At 38.3% G+C, this 26478-nt stretch overlaps 1 protein-coding gene across 3 annotated transcripts in view; it reads left to right on the top strand.

The window, feature by feature from the left end:
* Positions 1–26478, top strand: part of CCDC18 (coiled-coil domain containing 18) — a 127618-nt gene that overhangs the window by 90031 nt on the left and 11109 nt on the right. For all 3 annotated transcript variants that reach the window (XM_077746170.1, XM_077746168.1, XM_077746169.1), the window contains one exon: positions 18913–19380. In XM_077746170.1, coding sequence (XP_077602296.1) covers positions 18913–19380 — 468 coding nt within the window. The remainder of the gene's footprint in view (positions 1–18912; positions 19381–26478) is intronic.

Below are 26478 nucleotides of genomic sequence, written 5' to 3'. Positions count from 1 at the left end.
TCACCTGTTTTACCTATCTACTCACCTCCCTTCTGGTAACCATCAGTTTGTTCTCTTTAGTTAAGAGTCTGTTTCTTGGTTTATCTCTCTTTTTTTTTCCTTTGCTCATTTTGTTTGTTTGTTGGCTTTTTTAAAAAAAATATCTATTTAGGGGTGCCTGGGTGGCTCAGTTGGTGTAAGCACAGACTTCAGCTCAGGTCATGATCTCACGATATGTGGGTTCGATACCCGCATTGGGCACTGTGCTGACAGCTCAGAGCCTGGAGCCTGCTTTGGATTCTGTGTCTCCCTCTCTCTCTGCCCCTCCCCTGTTTGTGTTCTGTTTTTCTCTGTCTCTCAAAAATAAAAAAATGGTAAAAAAATTTTTTAAAAACTCTATTTATTTTGAGAGAGAGAGAAAGAGAGAGTGTGCATGTGCATGAGTGGAGGAGGGGCAAAGAGAGAGGGAGAGAGAAACTCCCAAGCAGGCTCTGCACTGTCAGCAGATGCAGGACTCGATCTCATGAAGCATGAGATCGTGACCTGAGCCAAAATCAAGAGTCAGACAGTTAACTGACTGAGCCACCCAGGTGTCCCTTTTTTGTTCGTTTCTTGAATTCCACAGTAATCAAATGGTATTAATCTTTGTCTAACTGACTTATTTCACTTAGCATTATACTCTTTAGCTCCATTTATGTCATTTGCAAATGGTAAGATCCCATTCTTATTTGTGGCTGAATGATATTCCATTGTAAATATATAGAACATCTTCTTTATCCATTCAGCTGTCAATGGACATTTGGGCTACTTCCATGTTTTCGCTATTTTGAAAAATGCTATGATAAACATAGGGGTTCGTATATCACTTTGAATTAGTGTTTTTGTATTTTTGGGTAAATACCCAGTAGTGCAATTGCTGGATCATAGGGGTAGTTTTATTTTTAGCTTTTTGAAGAACTGCCATATTGTTTCCACAGTGCCTGCATTAGTCTTTTTCTCCACATCCTTGCCAATACTCATTGTTTCTTGTGCTGTGGATTTTAGCCACTGTCACAGTTGTGAGGTAATATTGTATTGTGGTTTTGATTTGCATTTCCCTGATGGTTATTTATTTTGAGCATCTTTCAGTGTGTCTGTTGGCCATCTCTGTGTCCTCTTTAGAGAAATGTCTGTTCATGTCTTCCACCAATTTTTAAATTGGACTGTTTGGTTTTTTGGTGTTGTGTTCTATAAGTTCTTTATATATTTTGGGTACTGTTTGTCACATATATCATTCGCAAGTATCTTCTCCCATTTCATACGTTGCCCTTTAGTTTTTTTTATTATTTCCTTAACTGCAGAAGCTTTTTGTTTTGATGAAGTCCCAATAGTTTATTTTTGCTTTTGTTTCCCTTGCCTCAGGAGACATATCTAGAAAAATGCTGCCATAACTCATGTCAGAGAAATTACTGCCTGTGCTCTCTAGAATTTTTATGGTTTCGGGTCTCACATTTAGGTCTTAATCCATTTTGAGTTTATATTTGTGTATGGTGTAATAAAGTAGTCCAATTTCACTCTTTTGCATGTAGCTGTCCTACTATCCCAGCACTATGTGTTGAAGAGACCATCTTTATCCCATTGCATGTTCTTGCCTCTTTCATCTGAAGATTAATTGACCATATAATTGTGGGTATATTTCTGTCTTTCTCTCTTTCTGTCTTTTCTCTCTTCCTTCCTTCCTTCTTTTCTTCCTTCCTTCCTTCTATCTTTCCTTTCTTCCTTCCTTTCAGAGAGAGTGTGAGCAGGGGAGGAGTAGAGAGATTGGGAGAGTGAGAATCCCCAAGCAGGCTCCATGCCCAGCACAGAGCCTGAAGCAGGGCTCAAACCCACAAGGCTCAAACCTACAAACTGAGAGATCATGACCTGAGCTGAAACCAGGAGTCAGACACTTAACCTACTGAGCCACCCAGGCACCTTGGGTATATTTCTGGGCTTTCTGTTCTGTTCGCTTAATCTATATATTTGTTTTTTGTGTGTGTGCCAGTACCATACTTGTTTTGATTACTACAGCTTTGTAATGTATCTTGAAATCTGAGATTATGAGATCTCCAGTCTTGTTCTTTTTCCAGATTTCTTTGGCTCTTCAGGGTCTTCAATGATTCTATACAAATTTTAGGATTATTTGTTGTAGTTTAGTGAAAAATGCCATTGATATTTTCGTAGGATTGCATTAAATCCGTAGATGTTTTGGGTTGTATGGACATTTTAGCAATATTCTTTTAATTCATGAGTATGGAATATATTTCCATTTCTTTGTGTCATTTTCATTTTCTTTCATCAGTATTTATAGTTTTCAGAGTCCTGATCTTTTACCTCCTTAGATAAGTTTATTCCTAGGTATTTTTTTTATTTTTCATACAATTGTAAACGGAACTGTTCTTTTAATTTCTCTTTCTGCTACCTTATTAGTAGTATACAGCAACGCAATGGATTTCTGAATATTGATTTTTGTATTCTATGACCTTACTGAATTCATTTAACAATGTTAGTAGTTTTTTGGTGGAGTCTTTAGCATTTTTTATATATAATAGTATCATATCATCTGCAGATAAAGTTTCCTCTTTCTAATTTGGATGACTTTTATTCCTTGTCTGATTACTATGACTATGACTTCCAATACTGTGTTGAATAAAGATGGGGAGAGTGGACATCTTGTCTTGTTCCTAATCTTAGGTGAAAAGCTGTCAGTTTTTCACCATTGTTGCGGACGAAGTGACACAAAGGACAAGACACACACAAAAGACAGACAGAGACACAACTCCGGCCGGAGGAACAATTCTACGCAAGCCCCTCTTGCGGTTTATTTTATACCCCGGTAACTGGATGCAAACTGAAATTTACAAAATACCTACTTTTACAAAACAAGGGCAAGTAGCCAAACACATTCCAAGGACAGGGGGGAGCAAAGGGAGGAAGTGACCACAACATGTTTACTAAGAGGCCTGCTCACAATTCCAGCCTTCTCCTTATTTCTAAGGAGGGCATGTTCCCTCGTTTGCAAGCGGACCATTAAACTTGGATACTGTGTGCAGGCCTCCTGGCAGAGCATCCTGTTTGCAGGAATGCCTTGCCCAGGCAGGGAGCCTCGTGTGCAGGCACATCCCTGCGTCCCTAACCACGCTTGCTTGTGGTCACTGTCGCGCTCCCACACACCATGGAGTATGATGTTAGATTTGGGTTTTTGATGTATCGCCTTTATTATATTGAGGTATGTTCCCTCTAAATATACTTTGTTGAGAGTTTCTATCATGAATGGATGGTGTACTTTGTCAAATGCTTTTTCCTCATCTATTAAAATGGTCAGATGATTTGTATCCTTTCTAGTGTTGATGTGATGTATCACATTGATTTGTGAATAGCAAACCACCTTGCATCCCTGGAATAAATCCAACTTGATCATGGTGAATGATTTTTTTTTATGTATTGTTAGATTCGGTTTGCATTTAATATTTTGTTCAGGATTTTTGCATCTTATGTTCATCAGTGATATGGACCTGTAGTTCTCTTTTATTGTAGTGTCTCTTCCTGGTTTTGGTATCAGGGTAGTCCTGGCATCATAGAATGAATTTGGAAGGTTTCCTTCCTCTTGTATTTTTTTGAATAGTTTGAGAAGAATAGGTATTAACTCGTCTTTAAATGTTTGGTAGAATTCACCTGTGAAGTCATCTTGTCTTGGACTTTTGGAATTACTTGATTACTGAACCAGTTTGATTACTGGTAATCAGTCTGTTCAGATTTTCTATTTCTTATGGATTGAGTTTGGGGAGGTTATGTGTTTCTAGAAAGTTCTCCATTTCTTCTAGGTTGTCTAATTTGTTGGCATGTAATTTTTCATCATATTCTCTTAGAATCCTTTGTATTTCTATGGTGTCAGTTGTTCATTCTCCACTTTTATTTCTGATGTTGTTTATTTGAATTCTCTCTCTCCCTCTCCATTTTTTTTGTTAGTCTACCTAAAGGTTTATCAATTTTGTTGATCCTTTCAAAGAACCATCTCTTGGTTTCATTGATCAGTTCTAATTTTTTTGTTTCTTTTTCATTATTTCTGCTTTAATCTTTATTATTTCCTTTCTTCTGTGGTCTTTGGGTTTTGTTCTTTTTTTTTTTCTAGCTCCTTTAGATATAAGCTTAGATTGTTTATTTGAGATTTTTCTTTTTTCTTGCAGTAGGTCTGTATTGCTATAACTTCACTCTGAAAACAGCTTTTGCTGCATCCCAAAGATTTTAGACCACTCTGTTTTCATTTTCATTTTTCTCAAATTTTTTTAGAATTTCTTCTGGATTTCCTGGTTGACCCATTCATTGTTTAATAACATGTTGTATAACCTCCATGTATTTGTGTTCTTACCACATATTCTCATGGTTTGATTTCTAGTTTCATAGCGTTGTGTTTGGAAAAGATGCATGGTATTACTTCAGTTTCTTTGAATTTGTTAAGACTTATTTTGTGGCCTAATGTGATCTATTCTGGAAGATGTTTGTGGTGCACTTGAAAAAATTGTATCCTGGGTGCCTATGTGGCTCAGATAGTTAAGTGTCCGACTTCAGCTCAGGTCATGATCTCATGGTTCATGGATTCAGGCCCCACATCAAGCTCTGTACTGGCAGCTCAGAGCCTGAAGCGTACTTCAGATTCTGTCTCCTCTCTGCTCCTCCCCACTAATGCTTGCTCTCTCTCAAAAATAAACATTTTAAAAAATGTGTATCCTGTTTTACAATAGAAAGTACTGAATATATCTTAGATCCGCCTGGTCCAATGTATCATTCAAGACCAGTTTCCTTGTTGATTTTCTCTTTGGATGATCTATCCATTGATGTGAGTATTAAAGTCCTCTACTATTACTATATTACGATCAGTTACTACCTTTATGTTTGTTATTAGTTGCTTTATGTATTTGGGTTCTTTCATATTGGGTGTATAAAATACTTACAATTGTTATATCTTCTTGTTGGATTGTTCTCTTTATGATTATGTAGTATCCTTCTTTGTCTCTTACAGTCATTGTTTTACAATCTGTTTTGTCTTATAGAAGTATTGCTGCACTGGCTTTCTTTTCATTTGCATTTGCATTATAAATGCTTTTCCATCCCTTCATGGTTTTTTTTCTTTCATAGTTCNCAGAGAGAAAGGGAGACACAGACTCTGAAATAGGCTCCAGGCTCTGAGCCGGCTGTCGGCACAGAGCCCGATGTGGGGCTCGAACCCACGAACCGCGAGATCATGACCTAAGCGAAAGTCGGACGCTTAACCAACTAAGCCACCCAGGTGCCCCAGAGTGGAATCAGTTTCTTGATTTCACTTTCTGTTGCTTCATTATAGTGTATAAAAATACAACCGATTTCTGTACATTGATTTTGTACCCTGCAACTTTGCTGAATACATGGATCAGTTCTAGTAGGCTTCTGGTGGAGTCTGTTGGGTTTTCCAGATAGAATATCATGTCATCTGTGAAAAGCGAAAGTTTGACTTCATCTTTGCCAGTTCTGATGCGTTTTAATTCCTTTTAATTCCTGATTGCTGATAGTTAGACTTCCTGAACTATGTTAAACAACAGTGGTGAGAGTAGACATCCCTGTCGTGTACTGATCTCAGTTTTTCTCCACTGAGGATGATATTAGCTGTGGGCTTCTCATAAATGGCTTTTATGATGTTTAAGTAAGTTCCTTCTATGCCGACTTTCTCGAGAGTCTTTATTAAGAAAGGATGCTATATTTTGTCAGATGGTTTTTCTGCATCTACCGACAGGATCATATGGTTTTTATCTTTTCTTTTGTTAATGTGATGTATCACATTGATTGATTTGTGAATATAACCAGCACTGTAACCCAGGAACAAATCCCACTTGATCATGGTGGATAATTCCTTTTATGTGCTGTTGCATTCGATTAGCTAGTATCTTGTTGAGGATTTTTGCGTCTGTATTCATCAAGGATACTGGTGGCCTAGAGTTCTCTTTTTTTGCTGGGTCTCTGTCTGGCTTGGCAATCAGAGTGATGCTGGCTTTGTAGAATGACTCTGGAAGTTTTCCTCCCGTTTCTATTTTTTGGAATAGCTTGAGAAGAATGGGTATTGATTCTGCTTTAAATGTCTAGTAGNGAATTTTGGTAGTGAGTGTGTGTTTAGGAATTTGTCCATTTCTTCTAGGTTGTCCAGTTTGTTGGCATATAATTTTCTTTTTTTTTACTTTTATAGTTTAATATTATGCTTACCAATTTTGGAAGCTTACATGTTATAGACAACACCAAAAAGTATGTAAATTGACAAATGGACATTGAAAACTGAAAGTAATCATTAAGGAAAATAAAATCTTCAAAAATATTCTCCATAAATATTCTCCAATGATATACACTTGACTTTTAATAAGCAAACATGGAAAAAAATTATCTTTACTTACAAATAAGACATAATAAAGCCTCCCCCTTTTTTACTAAATAACCTTGATAGAAAATTAGACAAGGTTAGAAACAAAGAAAATTGTGGGGCAGTCTTAATTTTAAATACGAAATGCAAAATAGTATAGTAGACAATTAAAACTGGTAAACTATATAAAAACAACAACAAAATAATAATAGTGAAAAGTAGGATTAACTTTAGGAATGGTAGAGTAGTTCAGAATTAGAAACATACAATGTGTGATTCTCCTTGATAAGAAATTAAATAGAAAAAGCAAATAATCATGTCAATAGAAGCAGAAAAATAATTAAATAAAATGGTCTATTATGTAGTAAATGCTTACAAAATTTATAGCAGATCTAACTAATACAAGATATCTATGAAAAACCTATAAGAAACAAAAAGTTAATTGTAAAATATGAGATATGTTTTCATTAAATTATGAAACAATATAAAATTGCTTTATATTCATCTTCTATTTTATGTATTATGGTATGTGCCAAAAGTAGAGGGCAGGACNGCTCTTCCTGATGGATAGACTCTGTAATTATTATATAATGCCCTTCTTCATCCCTTGTTACTGCCTTTACTTTAAAGTCCAGTTTGTCCGATATAAGTATGGCTACTCCAGCTTCTTTTGACTTCCAGTAGCATGATAGATATTTCTCTGTCTCCTCACTTTCAATCTGAAGGTGTCCTCAGGTCTAAAATGAGTTTCTTGTAGACAGCAAATAGATTGATTTTTTTTTTTTTTATCCATTCTGCTACCTGATGTCTTTTGATTGGAGCATTTAGTCCATTTACATTGAGTGTTATTATTGAAAAATAGGAATTTAGAATCATTGTATTCTTTGTAAGATTCATGTTTGTGGTGATGTCTCTGGTACCTTGCATTCCTTGCAAATTTCCCTCATAGAGTACCCCCTCAGGATTCCTTGTAGGGCTGGTTTAGTGGTGACTAATTCTTTCAATTTTTGTTTCTTTGGGAAGACTTTTATCTCTCCTTCTATTCTGAATGACAGGCTTGCTGGATAGAGGATTCTTGGCTGCATAGTTTTTCTGTTCATCACATTGAAGATTTCCTGCCATTCCTTTCTGACCTGCCAAGTTTCAGTAGATAGGTCTGCAACTACTCTGATAGGTTTCCCTTTGTATATTAGGGCCCTTTTATCCCTAGCTGCTTTCAGAATTCTCTCTTTGTCCTAATATTTTGCCAGTTTCACTATGATAATGTCATGCAGAAGATCGATTCAAGTTAGTCTCAGGGGAGTTCTCTGTGCCTCTTGGATTTCACTGTTTCCTTCCCCAGATTGGGGAAGTTCTCAACTATAATTTGTTCAAGTACCCCTTCAGCTCCTTTTTCTCTCTTCTTGTTATGGAATCCTATGATACGAATATTGTTCTGTTTGATTGCATCACTCAGTTCTCGAATTCTCCTTTTGTGCTCCTGGATCAGTTTACCTCTTTTTCTTGGCTTCCTCTTTTTCTATAATTGTGTCTTCTAATTTGCCAATTCTCATCTGTCTCTTCAGTCCGTGCAGTGGCTGCCTCCATTTTATTATGCACCTCATTCATAGCATTTTTTAATTCATCACAACTATTTTTAAGGTCCATAGTCTTTGTAGCAAATAACTTCTCTGGTGTTTTCCATGCCTTTTTCAACCCCAGGCGATTAATTGTATGTCTCTTATTCTAAATTCTTGTTCTGTTATGTTGCTTATATCTGTTTTGAGCAGTTCTTTAGCTGTCAACTCTTCCTGGTATTTCTTTAGAGGAGAGTTCTTCCATTTCATCATTTTGGCTAGCTTTCTGTCTCTTGTAAGTTTTAAAAGCTTGTTATGCACTCTGCACCTGCAAGTTCTGCTATATTAAAGGAGGCTCATTGTCCACAGCCTTTCCATTCAGGAAGTGGGTGTTTTTTTTTAATGTTTTGTTTATTTCCAAGAGAGAGAGAGGCAGCGTGAGCAGGGGAGGATCAGAGAGAGAGGGAGATACAGAATCCGAAGCAGGCTCCAGGTTCTGAGCTAGCTGTCAGCACAGAGCCCGACCCAGGGCTCGAACCCACAAACCATTAGATCATGACCTGAGCCGAAGTCGGATGCTTAACTGACTGAGCCTCGCTGGCGCCCCCAGGAAGTGTTCTTATAACAATATCCCTTGGTCTCTCTTGTTGTACCTTTGGTTATTTTATTTCTCTACTCGTAGTGATATTTGGGACTCTCCACCTTGTGTACTTTGACTTGTTTCTTGAGGTAGCCCTGAAAAAGAAAACAGATAGACAAACACAGAGGGAACAAAGGCACGCAAACGCACAGACAAATCGAACAAACAAGCAAACCGAAAGGGAAAAACAACAACAACAACAAAAGGCAACANGGGAGGATCAGAGAGAGAGGGAGATACAGAATCCGAAGCAGGCTCCAGGTTCTGAGCTAGCTGTCAGCACAGAGCCCGACCCAGGGCTCGAACCCACAAACCATTAGATCATGACCTGAGCCGAAGTCGGATGCTTAACTGACTGAGCCTCGCTGGCGCCCCCAGGAAGTGTTCTTATAACAATATCCCTTGGTCTCTCTTGTTGTACCTTTGGTTATTTTATTTCTCTACTCGTAGTGATATTTGGGACTCTCCACCTTGTGTACTTTGACTTGTTTCTTGAGGTAGCCCTGAAAAAGAAAACAGATAGACAAACACAGAGGGAACAAAGGCACGCAAACGCACAGACAAATCGAACAAACAAGCAAACCGAAAGGGAAAAACAACAACAACAACAAAAGGCAACAGACAGTCTAAAAGCATAAAACCAGAAATCCCAGCTACAAATAAAGAGCAGGGTGGAAGCAGTGCTGATGGAAGAACATATATAGACAAATGACAAGAATATGGTTGGAGGTGAGGAGATAGAAACAAAGATAATGTTACCCAAAGAAACTATATGGTCTGATTATTCCAGAGAGAGAGAAAGGAAGGTAACTATGGAGAGAATATGCATCAAGAAAATGGATTAAATGTGAATATTTAAGCAAACCAGTGACCAGTGGGCCCAGTCCAGCAGAGGGGAGAGATAAGAATGAAATAAGGGAAAATATATCTGAATAGCAAGAATTGATCTAGAGTTAATCACGGCAATACATCAATGTTGGTCTTGCTCCAGGCTCCGGTTAAAAAAAAAAAAAGCAGCTCTCCAGCGCACAGATGGGCTGGTTTGGTGTAGGTGTGTCTTGCCTCCACCGTGTTTGCAGGCCGCTCCCTGAAGCCCCACCTTTGCTGTTGTGGGGAGAAACATGGCAGCACCCCAGTCCTTTCTCAAACCAAGCACTGCAAATCACTCTTTTGGGGACTGTCTCCCTGTGCCACAGGCATAGCCAAGGTGGGCCATGTTCTGTGTCCGAAGCCCTGTCTCATTTCCAGATCTTAGTCCACGCACTTTATTGATACCACCTGAAATGTAATCCCACAGGCCAGGCCGCTTCCTGGCCGGGGATCAAGGAAAGGGAGCTGGGGAGTAGATTTTCCTGGTGCCACCTGGGATCGGGGCACCCAGCCCAAAGAAAGCACCACAGCTGGAGATAAGATCATGCTTCAAATGCCCTGCGGTTAGAGATGAGATGAGGTTAAAGATGGGATGATAGGATCCCTCTCCTACCCAGCCTGAGGTTTGTCTCTTCTCCAGGGACAGTTCTATGAGCAGGTTCAGCCGCTTTTTCTCTCTCCCTCATCTCTCCGTGGCTCTCTTGGAGGGGGCTCCCTCCCCTCCGTGCCTCAGGCTCCCAGCCCGTTTTTATCTTGCCCAGTTTGCAATCACGCACCTATGAGGCTGTCTTCTTAGTGGACTCTGTCTCTTTTCCTCCCAGACTCTTGGGGTTCAGTGTCCTATGGCTTCAGGCCTTCTTTGTTTGAGAGATTCAGGTGAGTGAAATGTACGGAGCTCCCTACTTCCCCACCATCTTGCCTCCCCCCATCCCTTCACTTTCAACCTTTATGTGTTGTTTGGTCTGAAATGAATCTCTTTGGGGCGCCTGGGTGGCTTAGTCGGTTAAGCGTCCAACTTTCGCTTAGGTCATGATCTCGCGGTTTGTGGGTTCGAGCCCCGTGTCGGGCTATGTGCTGACTGCCAGCTCAGAGCCTGGAGCCTGTTTCAGTCTGTGACTTCCTCTCTCTCTGACCCTCCCCTGCTCATGCTGTCTCTCTCTCTCTCTCCTAGAAATTAAAAAAAAAAAAAAAAAAATGAAATGAATCTCTTTTAGGCTGCTTATAGATAGGTCTTGCTTTTTTATCCATTCTGTGTCACTCTTCAGTCTTTTGATTGAGCATTTTGTCCATTCACATTCAAAATAATTATTGATAAGTATGTACTTACCACCATTTTGTTATTTGTTTTATGGTTGTTTTTGTAGCTCTTCTCTGTTCCTCTTTTCTCTTGCTCTCTTCTTATGGTCTGCTGCTCTCTTTAGTGATATGCTTGGATTCCTTTTTCTTTTTATTTTCTATATCTGTGACTGGTTTGTGATTTGTGGTGACCATTAGGTTTATAAATGACATCTTATGCTTACAGCAGTCTATATTAAGTTAATCGCTGCTTAAATTTGAACCCCTTCTAAAAGCACTAGGTTTTAGGTATATGGTGTCCTGCTTTACATCCTTTCATTTTGTGAATCCTTTGACTAGGTTTTATATAGACTTAATTTTACCGTTTTTGTGCTTCCTACCTTTCTTACTCCTGCTTGTGGTTTTTCCTTTCCACTCAAAGGGTCCCGTTTGACAGTTCTTGTAAGGCTGGTTTAGTAGGGGGTAAATTCCTTTCATTTTTGTCTGGGAAACTATCTGTCCTTCTATTCTGAATGATAGCCTTACTGGAGAGAGTATTCTTGGTTACATGTTTTTTTCTTTTCACCACTTTTAATATATTATGCCACTCCCTTCTGGCCTACAGAATTTCGGCTAAAAAATCAGCTGATAGCCTTACCCATAAGGTAAGATTTTCTCTTGCTGCTTTTAAAATTCTCTCTCTGGGACACCTGAGTGGCTTGGTTGGTTAAGTGTCCAACTTCAGAACAGGTCATGAGCTCACAGTCTGTGAATTCAAGCCCTACCTCAGGTTCTGTGCTGACAGCTTGGAGCCTGGAACCTGCTTCTGATGCTGTGTCTCCCTCTCTGCCCCTCCATGCTTGTGCTCTGTCTCTCTTGCTCTCAAAAATAAATAAAACATAAACACATTTTTTTTAAATAAAACTCTCTTCATCACCACTTTTTGCCATTTTAATTATTCTGTGTCTTGGTGTGGACCTCCTTGGACTGATTTTGTTAGGAGCTCTGTGTGCTTCCTGGATCTGGATTTCTGTTTCCTTCCTCAGGTTTAGGAAGTTTTCAATTGTTACTTCTTAAATTCCTGCCCCCATTTCTCTCCTTCTGGGATCCCTATAATATAAATGTTATTATGACTGATGGTATCTTTGAGTTCCCCTAATCTGTTTTTTTATTATCATTGTTTTTTCTCTTTCCTGTTAAGCTTGGTTGTTTTCCATTACTCTGTTCCACAGGCCCCTGATCTGTTCTTGTGCTTCCTTTGGTCTACTGTTTATTCCCTCTAGTCTATTTTTAGTTTCAGTTATTGATTTCTTCTTCTCTGACTGGTTCTTTTTAATGTATTCTGCCTCTACTTAGGGTGTCACTGAGGTCCTCCACTCTTTTCTCAAGTCCAGTGAGTATCGTTATGACCATTACTTTAAATTCTACATCAGGCATATTACTTATCTCTGTTTCATTAAGCTCTCTTGCTGTGGTTTTGTCCTGTCATTTCCTTTGAGATACCATATATTCCTCTACCACCTCATTTTGTGTGACTCACTGGGTCTGTTTCTGTATGTTAGGAAAGTCAGCTATGGCTTCTGCTCTTGAAACTCATGGCCTTATGAAGAAGAGGTTTTGTAGTACCCTGCAGTATAATATTGCCTGTCGACCAGAACCTGGTGCTTTACGGGGGTCTCCTATGTGTGTTGTGTGTTCCCTACTGTTTTGGCTGAGCTGCATTTGCCGTTAATCCAGTCATCTACAATGGCTCTCCTTGCCTGTTGTGAGAAGGTTTGGTCCCTGTGTTGTTAGTGGGCCAGTCCAGGGCTGCCTTGGGCTTGAGTTGGATCAGACCAGGCACTTGCCAGAGCTGCAGTAGCACTGATCTGCAGAGCACTCTCCCTGTGGTGTCCCCCTGAGAAACTTTTGTTGGTGGGTGGGGCCTGCAGTCACCCGATATCTTCCCACTGCTGGGGTCATAGTTGTACTGGTGTATGTGGTTATCTTACCTCCTTCCCAGGGCAGGAGTCACTTTGGGGGGGTGGTGGCCCCTATCAGGGCTCCTTTCCTTCTGCTAACTTGTGCCACCACTTTTGATGGACTCCTGCCAAGGACAGGTCTGAAGGAGAACATAGGGGTGGGGTGCACAGTGTTAGCAAGGTATTTGCTAGTCTGCTGTGGGAGGGGACTTGGAGCCACTTTTGAAAACTCTTGCCTAGGGTAGGTTGGATGGAACGAGCCTACAGGAGGATGCAGGGACAGGGCACGCTGTTAGCGAGCTGGGTGAAGAGTGTTCAGCTGTGCTGGTTCCCTCAGGTGTCTGTATGTATATCTAGGCTAGGGAACAGATGGAAATGGTTTCTCGCAGCTCTTCTGTTGGAAACTCCTGCCGCTCCAACTCACAACCTGAGATGAGAAAACAAATCTTCCTTCCATTTACCCCAGGTGCTTTTCAAACTACTGTTCTATCTCTGTGGGGCTGTTTGTTGCTCTGTCTCTTTAAGGGCAGGGACTCCACCCTCCTGGCTCTCCCAGCGCCCAGCCTGCTGATTTTTAAAGTTCCAGATTGTAAGCCCCACTGATTGTAAGAATTCATGGAGTTGGGCCCCTAAGGTTTCCAAAGCCAAATGTTACAGGGAATTCATCTTCCCAGGGCAGGTCCTCATGCCTGGGGCTCTGGCATGGGGTCTACGCCTCTCCCTTCTCCATGCCCACAGTGTCCTTCCCTCCACAGACAGTCCCGCTGGCCAGTTCGGCTCTCAACCCCACCTCCAACTTTCCTACCTTCTTATATGCAGCCTCTTCTCCACATTTAGCAGGGAGTCTTCAGGTCATTTTCTGGATTATTCACACTGATGTAGGTGTTATCTACTTGTATCCATGGGATGAGGTGAGCCGGGATCCTCCTCCACCATCTTCCCAGGAAGTCGCTCCCCCCACCCCATGTCTTTTAACCTTTATACTAGAGTTATATGTGATTTACACACTACAATTAGAACATTAGAGTGTTCTAAATTTAACTATATAAATACCTTTACCAATGATATTGAAACTTTATGTTTTCCTCTTACTATTTAGCATTCTTTTATTTCAGCTTGAAGAATTCCCTTTAAAATGTAGTGTAGGGCCAGTTTAGTGGAGATAAATTCCTTCAGCTTTTGCTTGTCTGGAAAAGTCTTTATGCTTTAATGCTAAAGGACAACTTTGCCAGGAAGAGTATTCTTGGTTGGCAGGTTTATTTTCTTTTAGCACTTGTAATGTATCGTGTCACTCCCTTCTTGCTTGCAGATTTTCTGTTGATTGTCTCACAGGGGTTTCCTTGTATCTAAGAAGTAGTTTTTCTCTTAATGCTTTTAAAATTCTCTCCTTGTATCGCTTCTCGGCCTTTTGGCTAAGATCAAGTGTAAAATTCTCTCCTTGTCTGGGGTGCCTGGGTGGATCAGTTGGTTGAGCGACTAACTTCAGCCCAATTCTTGGTCTCATGGTTCATGATTTTGAGCCGCACATCAGGCTGCCTGCTAGAAACATGACGCCTGCTTTGGATCCTCTGTCCCCAATCTCTCTGCCCGTCCCCATCTCATGCGGTCTCCCTCTCCCTCCCTCTTTTTCTCTCAAAAATAAACATTTAAAAAGAATTCTCTTCTTATCTTTGAGTTTTCACAATCACAATGAGTTTCAGTTTGGATCTCTGAATTCTCTGGGCTTCCTGGATCTGGATGTTTGTTTCTTTTCTCAAGTTAAAGAAGTTTTTGNACTAAATACACATTAAAAAAATTAAGTTGTGCATATTAAAGAAAATGCAGTTGAGTAAAAAAGAAAGAAGTTTTTGCCTATTATGTATTTAAATAAGCTTTGTGCTCCTTTCTTCTCTTCTGGCACCTGTATAATGTGTATGTTGGTCCTCTTGATCGTGTCCTATTAGTGCCTTAAACTAGTTTAACCCTTTTTCATTTTGTTCTTTCTGTTTCTGTGATAGGATGAATTCCATTGCTTTTTGAGTCTGCTGATCCCTTCTTCTTTTTGATCTAGTCTGTTGAATATTCCAGTTCAGTTCTTGTATTTTCACTCTGCGATTTCTATTTGGTATTTTCTTATATTTTCTGTATCTTTATTGAAGTTCTGACTTCATTCATGCATTGCTCTCCTGAGTTTGGTGAGCATCTTTACAACAGTTATTTGTAACTGTCAGTTAAATCATCTGTCTATCTCATGAAGGTCTGTTTCTGGAGTTTTAGCTTATTTTTTTGTTTGGAACATATTCCTCTATTTCTTTACTTTTCTCAGTTCTTTGTTGGTTTCAGCCACTTTAGTCTTGTGTAGGAGATACGCTTTGTTGATTAACCTGTTCTGAGTCCCTTATTGACTTTCAAACCTTTGTGATTGTCGAAGCAGCCTTCTTTGTTCTTCTAGGTGGCTCCCAGTAGTTGAGGGTCTGCCAAGATTTGTCAGTATCCCAAAGAGAAGGATAAGGATCTCAGTCAGCACCTAGATGCAGGCTGACTGAAAAGTTAGACCCTCAGACAAGAGCTGGAAATGTGTGTAATTGGTATCCTTACAGGGAGAAACTAAGAAATGGGCTATATTGTCTGTACCCTCAGTGCAGGACTAATTTCTGGAGCCACAAGGGTATGCTTCTCTGCCTACTAAGAACTGCTTTGTTTGCTATGGTCCTATTATTGGACATATGAATGTAAACACTCTTGGTTATAGAGCCATACAGTCCATACTGTCCTTGGGCAGCAGTTTTAAAAGCTTACGTGCCAGACATGTGCAAGTCCTTCCAAGACGATACTGGAAATGTGAAGCAGACTTGAGGGACCAGGTAGAGGAGGTATCTTCCCTGGTCTCTGGAGGCTCACAGTCTTCTCCTGGATACATGCTAAATTGGAAGACTGACCCTCCAGCAGAAGCTTTTAAAGTATGTAAATAGGATTCTTTCAGGGAAAGGTTGGGAGGTGGGCATTTTTTGCCAGCTCCTTCTGTGCTGCTGAAGTCCTGGGTGGACAGCCATAGCACATTATTGTGAGCCCGTTAAAAACCGTTTTATTGTTTGCTGTAGTACTTGTGGGTCTCATGATTGCAAGTCCTCTTAGCTTTCCAGAGCTAGGTGTTTTGATGCCCTTTCCTCAGGTAGTAGTATTAAAAGTTGGGGCACCTGGGTGGCTCAGTTGGTCAAGTGTCCAACTTCAGCTCCCGTTATGATCTCTTGGCTTAGGAGTTCGGGCCCGCATCGGGCTCTCTGCTGTTAGTACCCTTCTCTCTGCCCTTCCCCAGCTTGTTGTCTGTCTTTAAATAAATAAATAAAAACGTACATGATTTTAACTCCCAATATATAGGGGGGTGTTAGATGTGGGGTCCAAACCCTTCACTCCTCAGGGAGGAGCTGGGAGTCGAGTATTTCCTCTCATTGAATGGCCCTTTCGTAGGTATTTTCTCATTAACCCATTGTGTAGGTGTTGCTCAGCTAGCTTCTTTGAGAGGGAATTTCTCTGTGTGTAGCTATAGATTGAGTGTGTCATGGAAGGAATCACCTGTTACCATCTCAGACTAGACTGTATTCAAATACAAACTTAATTATGTTTATTTTAGAGGTTCTATATTTGATATACCTAAAAGTAGGAGCATTTTTCATCAAACCAATAGTTTCTTTCTATTAAAAAAATTATCATTTTTGAAATAGTGCTTTTTCTACTATTCACCTCTATTATAGCAGCTTAGTGTGGAATTTGGAGTATCTGTATTGGTGCATAGAGGTAAAGCGATTTATTATTAATTAAAAACTGCCAGTATGTATGGAAACAACATTGCTAGCTAAAACTTTACAAAAGAACAAGTTCATGGATAGCTATTAAGCAATAAATTATTTTATTGCCAAGTAGAAGTTATTAAAAGGCAAAAGTATTCCAATATTTTAGAAGTATTTCTAGTTACTAAGCTGAGCACTCAGATTCCATATATAATATACTTGTTATTCACAGTACTAAGGAAAACTGAATAGACATAATCTTTTTTTTAAGATTTTATTTAAGTTTATTTAGAGAGAGAGGGCTCCAGTAGAGGGGCAGAGAGGGCGGGAGAGAGAGAATCCCAAGCAGGTTCCACACTGTCAACACAGAGCCCAATGTGGGGTCCAACTCATGAACTGTAACATCAAAATCAAGAGTCGGACACTTACCTGACTGAGCCACCCATGTGACCCAGGATTTTATTTATAATCTCTCCACCCGACACACGACTCCAACTCGCAACCCCAAGAACATGAGTAGCATGTTTCACCAATGAAGCCACCCAGACACCCCTAGACATAATCTGAAATTATGTTTAGATTGAGCACTCTATGCTTTTTGAAACATTAATATACCTAGTGTTCTAGGGATTTACAGCATTTATATAAAATTACATAGCTTCATTGTGAAAAATTGACTCAAAATTTAAAGATTTATTGTGTATCTTTTGTTACAATAGTTGTCTCTGCTTAGTAATGAGATAAATAGAATTGGTTTGCAGTTAATTATTCAGAAGTTTTTGATAGTAACTTGCAAAGTCAATGTTAACAGATCTAAAGTCTAAAAAAAAAAAAATTAAGGAGTATAGAAGAAAAATTTTAAAAGCTAACAGAGCAGAAGCGGTCATCACTATAGCTATTAGAAGTAGCTATAAATAATGGGCAGCAATTCCACTGACAGCAACAGTAAATGACAGAACAGAAACAGAAGTGAGGGAGAAGAAAGAACAGAATTGAGGCAACTGATCTTTCAATGTCACTTCCTTATTAAGTACCGTCACAAATACTCTATTATTTGAAGTAAGCTAGAACAAGGGCAAAGCCAAGACCATTTTCTGAGAGGCCTAAAGGCATCGCTATATTAGGCACACTACAGTACTGACCTTCTTTGAGGCTTAAGTTAGAGTTGAATTATGTTTAACATATTCCGTGTACTACATTTCATAATAAGAGCTAAGTGTTAAACTGAAAATTAGGTGGACTCCTATTTATCTGAGGTACCACAATTCTCAGTTATGACTAGATAACTCTGTGGCTAGTGTTTAAATGTCTTCAACTCTATATAGGTACTTTATTAATTGTGATTATAAAAATGTAAATACAAGGTTTACCCCAAAAGTTGTCACTCTAGCCACTTGTAAACATTTATGTAAATAAAGTAATAAACATCAAAGAGCTGAAATAAGCATGTTAAACTTTTTTCTAATGCATTCTGTGGTTATGACAATTTTAGTAAGTGCACTATTTTTAGAAAGAATAGAAACTATCAGAATGACTAATTTAGAACTATATGGTTTATGGATAAGGTTATATAAGTTTATGGATAACTATAAGAAAAGGAAAATGTATTTGATCAGAAGACTACTATACATATTTAACTTCTGTCTTCAGTTTTTTAGGCTTTATGGTTTTTCAGTATATGCAGTCTCATTCTTAGAATCCCAAAGTCGGGTCAAAGGGCCCAAATGAAGGACATGGAAAAATTGTAGAAATGAAAGTTTAATATTTAAATCAATCCTAACTAAATCACTTTTTGAGAGGTTTTTCTTTGAAAAATTTATAGTGTAGTGAAACTCTCTTGTAATGAAGACATGTAAAACAGAGTAATTAATAGAAATTCTGAAGGGAGTTATTTGTATGTATATCTGCTAGATTAACAAATATAGTGTACCTTCATATTTTTGAAATTTTCAGATATAAAATTTTAATCTTTTTTTGTATTTATTTTTGAGAGAGAGAGGGAGACACAGAATCCAAAGCAGGCTCCAGGACTTGAGCTGTCAGCGCAGAGCCCAACGTAGGGCTCGAACTCATGAACCATGAGATCATGACCTGAGCCAAAGCTGGAAACTCAACCAACCGAGCCACACAGGCACCCCAAGATTTCAGTCTTAAATAGAAACGGATAGTGTCAGTAGCACTAAAAAGGAAAAACTTTTGTATAACGAAAATGTAGTTTTCATGGAGTTCCTTAGTATAGCTTTAACGTATTTCAAGGGAACATGTGTAATTTTCCCAAAATGAAGGGTATAAACAGAGCCTGGAAAACTCTCATGGTTTGTTAGAAAAACAATTTGTGTTCTAGGCAGAAGGTTGACTTAGAAAATCATAGACTCTTAAAGATCATTTAAGTAATTTATTCATTTAACAATGAATCATTGTTAAGGCATCATTTAACACCTACTGTGTATCTATTTTTCTACAGGAATCAGAATTAACCAGATTACAAGCCAAAATTTCGGGACATGAAAGGGCAGGAGACATCAAGTTTCTACCTACCCTGCTTACGTCTGCAACAGAAATTATGCCTGCCCTTCAAGATCCAAAATTTGCTAAACATTCTCATGCAGCTTTTTTTAAGTGTAGAAAACTGCGTCGCTCAATTAGTGCCAGTGACCTTAGTTTCAAAACTCATAGTGATGAAGATCTTTCTGAAGAATTACTACAAGACTTAAAAAAAATGCAGTTAGAACAATCTTCAACATTAGAAGAAAGCCAGAAGGATCTGACTTATACCCAGCCAGACTCATTTAAACCTCTCAAATATGACACAGAAGATGATAGTTCTGAGAATAATGACTTCAGTACTCTTAGTGGAATGCTAAGATACATAAACAAAGAAGTGAGACTATTAAAAAAGTCTTCTATGCAAACAGGTGCTGGTTTACCTCAGGTATGTATGTCATTCATTAGAATTTATAATAATTTTTTTTTTTTTTACAAATACTTTATTGTCAAGTTGGTTTCCATATAACACCCAGTGCTCATCCCCGCAAGTGCCCTCTTCCATGCCCATCTCCCCCCTCCCCCACCACACCCATCAGTCCTAAGTTTGTTCTCAGCATTCAAGAGTCTCTCATGGTTTGCCTCTCTCCCTCTCCCCCACTATTTCCCCCCTTCTCCTCCATGGTCCTCTGTTAAGTTCCTCCTAATCCACCTATACGTGCAAACATATGTTATCTGTCCTTCTTTGCGTGACTTATTTCGCTCAGCATAATACCCTCAAGGTCCATCCATGTTGATAATAATTTTATTGCTTGTAGAAAAATCCATATATTTAATTGAAGCATGCCATTAAGGGATATGTAAATACCGAAAGTTCAAAATTTTCCATTGTAAGATTGAAAATTTAGCATTGAAAATTAATTTTGCTTAAAATAGCCTATACATTTGATTAAATATAATCTTTATATTTCATTAAAGAACTAAGTCTGTTGCATATTAGGAAAGTATTTTGAACTCTAGATAAAGTTGACCTTGAAAAGCACAGGGGATAGGGGCACTGACCCCTCAGTGCAACTAAAAATTCATATATAACTGACTCCTCCAAAACTTAACTAGTAATAGCCGATTGACTGGAAGCCTTACTCATAACCTAAACAGTCAGTTTAACACATATTTTGTATGTTATATGTATACAATTAAGTAAGCTAGAGAAAAGAAAATGTCAAGAAAATCATAAGGGAAAATACATTCATAGTACTGTATTATATTTACTGATAACGTAAGTTTATTTCATGTTTTACAAGATGAATTATCTGTCAGTACCTACATCAATGTTGTCTTATACATAACACTGTTGATGTTACATATGTATAACACTAAATATAAAAAATGAAAAAGAAATTCATATTTATTTACAGGTTAATAATTCATGAATTGATAAGGAAGCAGCAGCAGTGTGAATGCTCTCTGATAGCCTAGCCTATACACTAATAAATTATTCAAATATTTTTATGGCAAACAGTATTCTAGTCATATTCATAATATACTATTGGAAATAGTGTTATATTTTTTTAAAAACCACTTACCTATGATAATAGGCTGCTGTGCACCTTCTTCATGTACTAGAGAGAGGAACACACCCTATGATGTTATTTGAAAGCAAAGTTAAAAAATATAGAACTAACAGATTATTAAGTTTACAGTAAATATTACTTAACCTTATACCTCTGTAAGGATAGGCTGTCTACTTCCATATAGGTCTTGCACATGATGTTCTACGTGGTCAATACTTAGATGATGACACAAACATCTCTTACTGTTCTTGTCCTATATTATTATTTCCCATGAAAACACACATACACAACAGTTCAATTAATTAACTGTACTGCATAAGTATTATTTGGTAAGTAGAAGTGGATTATCATAAAGGTCTTCTTCCTTGTCTTCACCTAGAGTAAGCTGAGGAAGAGGAGGGCTTGGTCTTGCTACGTGAAGGGTGGCAGACGCAGAGGGGTGGAGGACGTGGAAAGGGATGCAGGAGAGGTGGGCACATTAGGTGTAACTTCATGAAAATACATCAGAATTTCTGGGTGATTTTTTTTTTTTTTTTTGCTTTTGCATTTCTTTCAAAATGATTTTATACAATACCAATTGTTCTCCCACCATTTGCTTTAGTTTCCGTGTCCATATCCTAGAAGTTCTAGGTCATAAAAATAAATGTCTTTGGAGGCATTTTCGTCTGTATTAAAAACCCATTTAGGCAGATACCTTTTCTCCTCGGTGATTTTCTTAATGGTGTCTGGGAACTGTCTGCTCTTTCTTGGTCCGCAGAAGCTGCTTCTCTGTTAACTCAGTATTTTTTAAGTGAAACGTATTTCTAAAATTATCAAGTCATCCTTTGCTGGCATTAAATTCTCCAGCTTTAAGTCCTTCTCTTTTCTTTGCCCTATGTTGTATTATAGTGACATTGCTTTTTCTCGATCATGTTAGAGTCTATAGGCAGGTCTTTCTTAGAGCCATCTTACACACACATAAAAGTTGCATTTTCAACAGAAGATAAAAAGTACAAGGTTTTCATACCTGCTAGCATAACTGCAGTGATGGCTTCACCAGTTTCCTCTTTTTTCTTTTTCTTTTTACAATGGTCTTTACACTGGATTCATTGATCTTGAAATGGCAGGCAACCACAGCTGCAGACCTCAACCTACAGTAGATGCCAAGCAATTCAATTTTTTCTTGTAATGTCATGACTTTTCTCTGCTGCTTGGGAGCTCTTCCAACATCACTAGCAGCACTTCATATGGGTTCCTTAATGTTATTCAGAGCGTATGGTATTGCTCTAAACACCTTGAAAAACGTGTGAGAACTGCAAGGGGTCACATTTTTATTGTGATACACAGTTTACTGGAGAGATGAACTGCTCACGTGGAGATGGTAAATGTCACTCAGTGTTTTAAGCCACAGGTGGTGGATACAAAATTATTACAGTACATTTAATTTTATACAGTTATTTAATACCACATTTTTACATTTGTTTACATTCACAACTTCAAGTGGTGCCACAGACTATCAGTGTGTACCTAAGTTTTGATAAATCTTATAATAGATTTGTGTATATGTTATGGTAGTAAATGAAAAAAATGTCTTCATATATTTTATGGATTCATGACATACCTTTTTCTTAATTTGTTGATATTTGTAGGCTGTGAGGCTCTTCCATGAGTTTTTTTCAAATTGTTGCAAATCTCCAAAAATTTTTCCAATATATTTATTCAAACAAATTAGCATATAATTGGACCTGTGCAGTTCAAACCTGTATTATTCAAACATCAGCCCATGTTATTCAAGGGTCAGCAATATTGGAAAATGTTTTTGGAGCTCCAAAATTAGTTGTGTTTCTAGACTTCTGGGAATCCATTCTAGTAAAAATTATTAAGGGGACCTTAATAATTTGGTCATAGACTTCCACAGTTGCAGAGTATCTCATTTACATCATTTATCTACTTCCATTATTCCTTATATATCATACTCAGGTAATTTTATCCATACTACACATACCCTGCACTCAACATTTTTTATAAGCATTTAATCTATAGCTTACATATAGAAGTAATCTCTTCCAGAGAAACCCAGATTTTTTCAATGCCCATTTGCTTCATTTTCAAACACATCAAAATAGAATTGGTGACCTATAAAATTTTTAAAGCATTTTTAGACTGGATCTAGGACAAAGACTATTAGAGCTTCTTTTCACCTCTCCACATTGAAAAGAGCTTAATTTACTACTTATAAGCAGAAAACGATATAAATAACATTCTTGTTGGTAAAATAAAATTTTCACATGAAACCTCAAGTGTATAGCAAGCAAATCAGATGGTATAGTAAACAAGGCAATCATGTATAATGCCTGATAACATTAGTTTTCGTCTAGCCTTTAAAACTACAGTTGTGTTTACTTCATATCCTTTTTATATCCTTTATTCAGCCGTTTGATTATTTATTGAGCATCTACAAAACACCAGTCACTAGGATTATAGAAAAATAAAAATGGCTAGGACCCTGTCCAAACAGAGTTTATTACATTTTAGTGGGGAAACCATCAGTAAGCAAGTAAATAGACATATGTTCTAATGCTAGGTGGAATAAGAGCGTACAGTGCGACAGGAGTTATGTTTTAGATAAGGTGGTCAGGGAAGACCTGTCAAGTAGGTGACATTTGGGGGCACCTGCGTGGCTCAGTCGATTAAGCATCCAACTCTTAATTTCTGCTCAGGTCATGATCTCACAATGAGTTTGAGTTCCACGTCAGGCTCTGTGCCGATGGCATGGAGCTACTTGGGATTCCCTCTCTCTCTGCTTCTCTGTCTCTTCCCCGCTTGCATGCTTGCTCGCTCTCTCAAAATAAATAAACTTTTTAAAAAAGTGACATTTGATCAGTCCTATAGGAAGTAAGGAAGTAAGCAGTCCCAATATCTGGAGCAAGGACATTGGAGGAAAGAGAACAACAGGTACTAAAGTCCTGAAGTGGTAGCCTGCCTGGCATGTACAAAAAACAGGAGGTATATTGCTGGTTTGGTGTAAACAAAAGGGAAAGTAGTAGCCGATAAGAGATGATGTTAATTAGGGGTTGGGTTGTAGGGTGGGAGACAGGGGTGCTCTAGCACCTGTAAGAACTTTGTATTTTATTTGAATTGTGATGGGAAACCATTGGAAGGTTCTGCCTAGGGAAATGACAGTTATCTAATTTATGTTTTTAAAGGGTCATTCTGGCTGTTTTACAAAGAATGGATGATAAAGGAACAAGAACAAAGACTATCAGGGCGCCTGGGTGGCTTAGTCGGTTAAGCGTCTGACTTTCGCTTAGGTCATGATCTCGCGGTTTGTGGGTTCGAGCCCCGCGTCGGGCTCTGTGCTGACTGCCAGCTCAGAGCCTGGAGCCTATTTCAGAGTCTGTGTCTCCCTCTCTCTCTGACCCTCCCCTGCTCACGCTGTCTCTCTCTCTCTCTCTCTCTCCTAGAAATAAAAATATTAAAAAGAAAAAAAAAAAAGAACAGAGACTATCTAGGAGTCTACATGTAATAATCCAGGCAAGAGACAATTTGGGGTAGGCAGGAGGATAGATGTGGAAATGTTAACAATGGTTCCATATCTGGATATATTCTGAAGGCAGAGCCAACAGGATTTAATGTAGGTTTTAAGTGACATAGTAGCCAAAGAAGACTCCAAAGATTTTGGCCAGAGTAAGTGAGCTTTTACTGAGTTGAGGAATACTAGGAGATGAGCAGATTTGGAAGCCTCTTAGAGATCAGAAGTTTGACTTTAGATATATTAAATTTGAGATTTCTGTTAGATGTCGAGGTGAAGATGACGAATGATTGGGCTAATGAGGCTGAAGTTAAAAATTTAGATATCAGCATGTAGATGGTTGTTAAAGCTGGATTAAATCAAGGGAGTTAGTGGAGGTAGAAAAAAGAAGCCCCCAAATTAAGCCTAATTTAGTAAGGCTAAACTACTTTTAGCATTAAGAAGTTGAACATCTAATAAAGCTGAGGTTTAAATAGGAGGGGAAAAAAGGAAAATATAGTATCATGTTTCAGAAAAGACAATGATATCAAATGTTGCTAAATAAAGTGAGGAACAGTAGTTGATATATTTGATAAAGTCCAAGCTGTATAAGACATTTATGAGAATGGCTTCATGATAATTTAGGGGATAAAGCCTGATTAGAGTGTGATCAGCAGAGCGTAGAAGAACTATGCAAACACCAAAAACAGGCAACTCTTTTGAGAATAGAGTGTCAAGGGAGAGAAATGAGAGATATAGAATGCCAAGGGAGAGTTTTTTGGTTTGTTTTTTAGAATAAGATATAAAACAGCATTTAGCTGGTGGGAATGATCTGGGAGACAGGGAAACTGATAATTCAAGACATAGAGTGGAAGGTGTAAAATTCTTAAGGTCAGCTGAAGGAGATAGAATTCAGCAGAGAAGTAGAACTAGCTTGGATAACAGACAGTTCATCCACTGTAGTGGGAACAAAAGTACAATATATACATACAGAAATACATGGAAAGATTTGGTGCGAAGGGAGCAATTTCTTGATTGATTGATTGCCTGTATTTTCTTAGAGAAGGTTTTTTTTATTAAGATTATTAACTATGGCAGGGTAGGGTATTGGATTTTAAGAACAGGACAGGTGTATGAAATAGGTATCTTGGAGAATGGAAAAATATAAATGGGCTAGGCAAGTCTAGTAGGGTTGCCAGGCAGATGGTTTTGTTGGGTGAAATGGCCCTGCAAGTTAGTCTATCTGGCATCTCAGGGTGACCCTTTCTTCCCATGATAGTGACAACCAAAAAGAACTATCACAAATTTTCATGTTTCCCCATGGGGAGTACTGTTTCCTTTAAGAACCTCTCCTCTACTCCAGTGGCCCTTAGAGTCCTAAATTTGCAACAGTCTATTTCTGGTAAAATAGGATAAACTTGATTAGTACAGTGACAGATTGTATTCATGGTAATACATGGCATTTACTATATGCAGGCACTATTTCCTTTACATAAATTGACTCATTTAATCTTTATTGATTGGTACTATTATTACCCTAATAATAACAAATAGTTCTATTATAGGGGTTACTATTATTTTTAATTTTATTTATTTTTGAGAGAGAAAGAGAACAGGGGGGAGGGGCAGAGAGACTGGGAGAGAGAGAATCAATCCCAAGCAGTCTCCACACTGTCCACGTGGAGCCCAACAAGGAACATGGAGCTCAAACTCAGGAACCATGAGATAATGACTTGAGCCAAAATCAAGAATCTGACACTTAATCAATTGAGCCACCCAGGTGCTAGGGGTTACTATTATTATCCCTATTATACAGATGAGGCTTTGTTCTTAACCTTTGTTGATATACTAATTACATAGTTGTGTTTATATTGTGTTCAGTGCTGTTTAATTACATAGTTTGCCTTTGCAACTGCTTAGTAAATTAGAGATTAAGAGGTTAGGACTTAAAAATTACTACACAACTGATAGAGTATCTTAGTCTATAGGTCACTGGAATAAATAGATGCATTTGAATAATTCAAGCCATTTTACCTGTTCTGTTTTAAATGGAAAGTCAGCCAAATTAAAATATGCAAAATAGTAATAAAATAAAATATGCAAAATACTATAGCCAGTTTTTTAGAAAATCCAAAGTTAAATTCTGTTCACATTAGCTTTGTTCATTGCCAGTGATGCTCTACTGAGTTTTAAATGCAATAACCATAGTCAGTAGCCTTTACATTAGTCTCACCTGGTCCTCGTAGCTCATGAGCCTCAATTGTGTTATCTGTGTTGGTTTAATTTTGTCTTGAAAAGAAGGGGCTGGTTCTTTGGGTTGCTCAGCATGCCATTTGATACTCCTTCAAGACCCATGCTGGGACTAATGCTTGACAAATGCTCATCTGTGGATTTTACTCAGTTCTTAGATGGCAAACACTTGCAATTATACCTTAATCTTAAGGGAAGGGTGCCTGAAGACACCTCAGTACTTTGGCTATAG

This window comes from Crocuta crocuta, unplaced genomic scaffold, assembly GCF_008692635.1.
Source record: "Crocuta crocuta isolate KB4526 unplaced genomic scaffold, BGI_CrCroc_1.0 scaffold48, whole genome shotgun sequence".
In the NCBI taxonomy this organism is placed as follows: domain Eukaryota; kingdom Metazoa; phylum Chordata; class Mammalia; order Carnivora; family Hyaenidae; genus Crocuta; species Crocuta crocuta.
The sequence above is the reverse complement of the archived record's forward strand: the minus strand, read 5'-3'. Positions and strand labels throughout refer to the sequence as shown.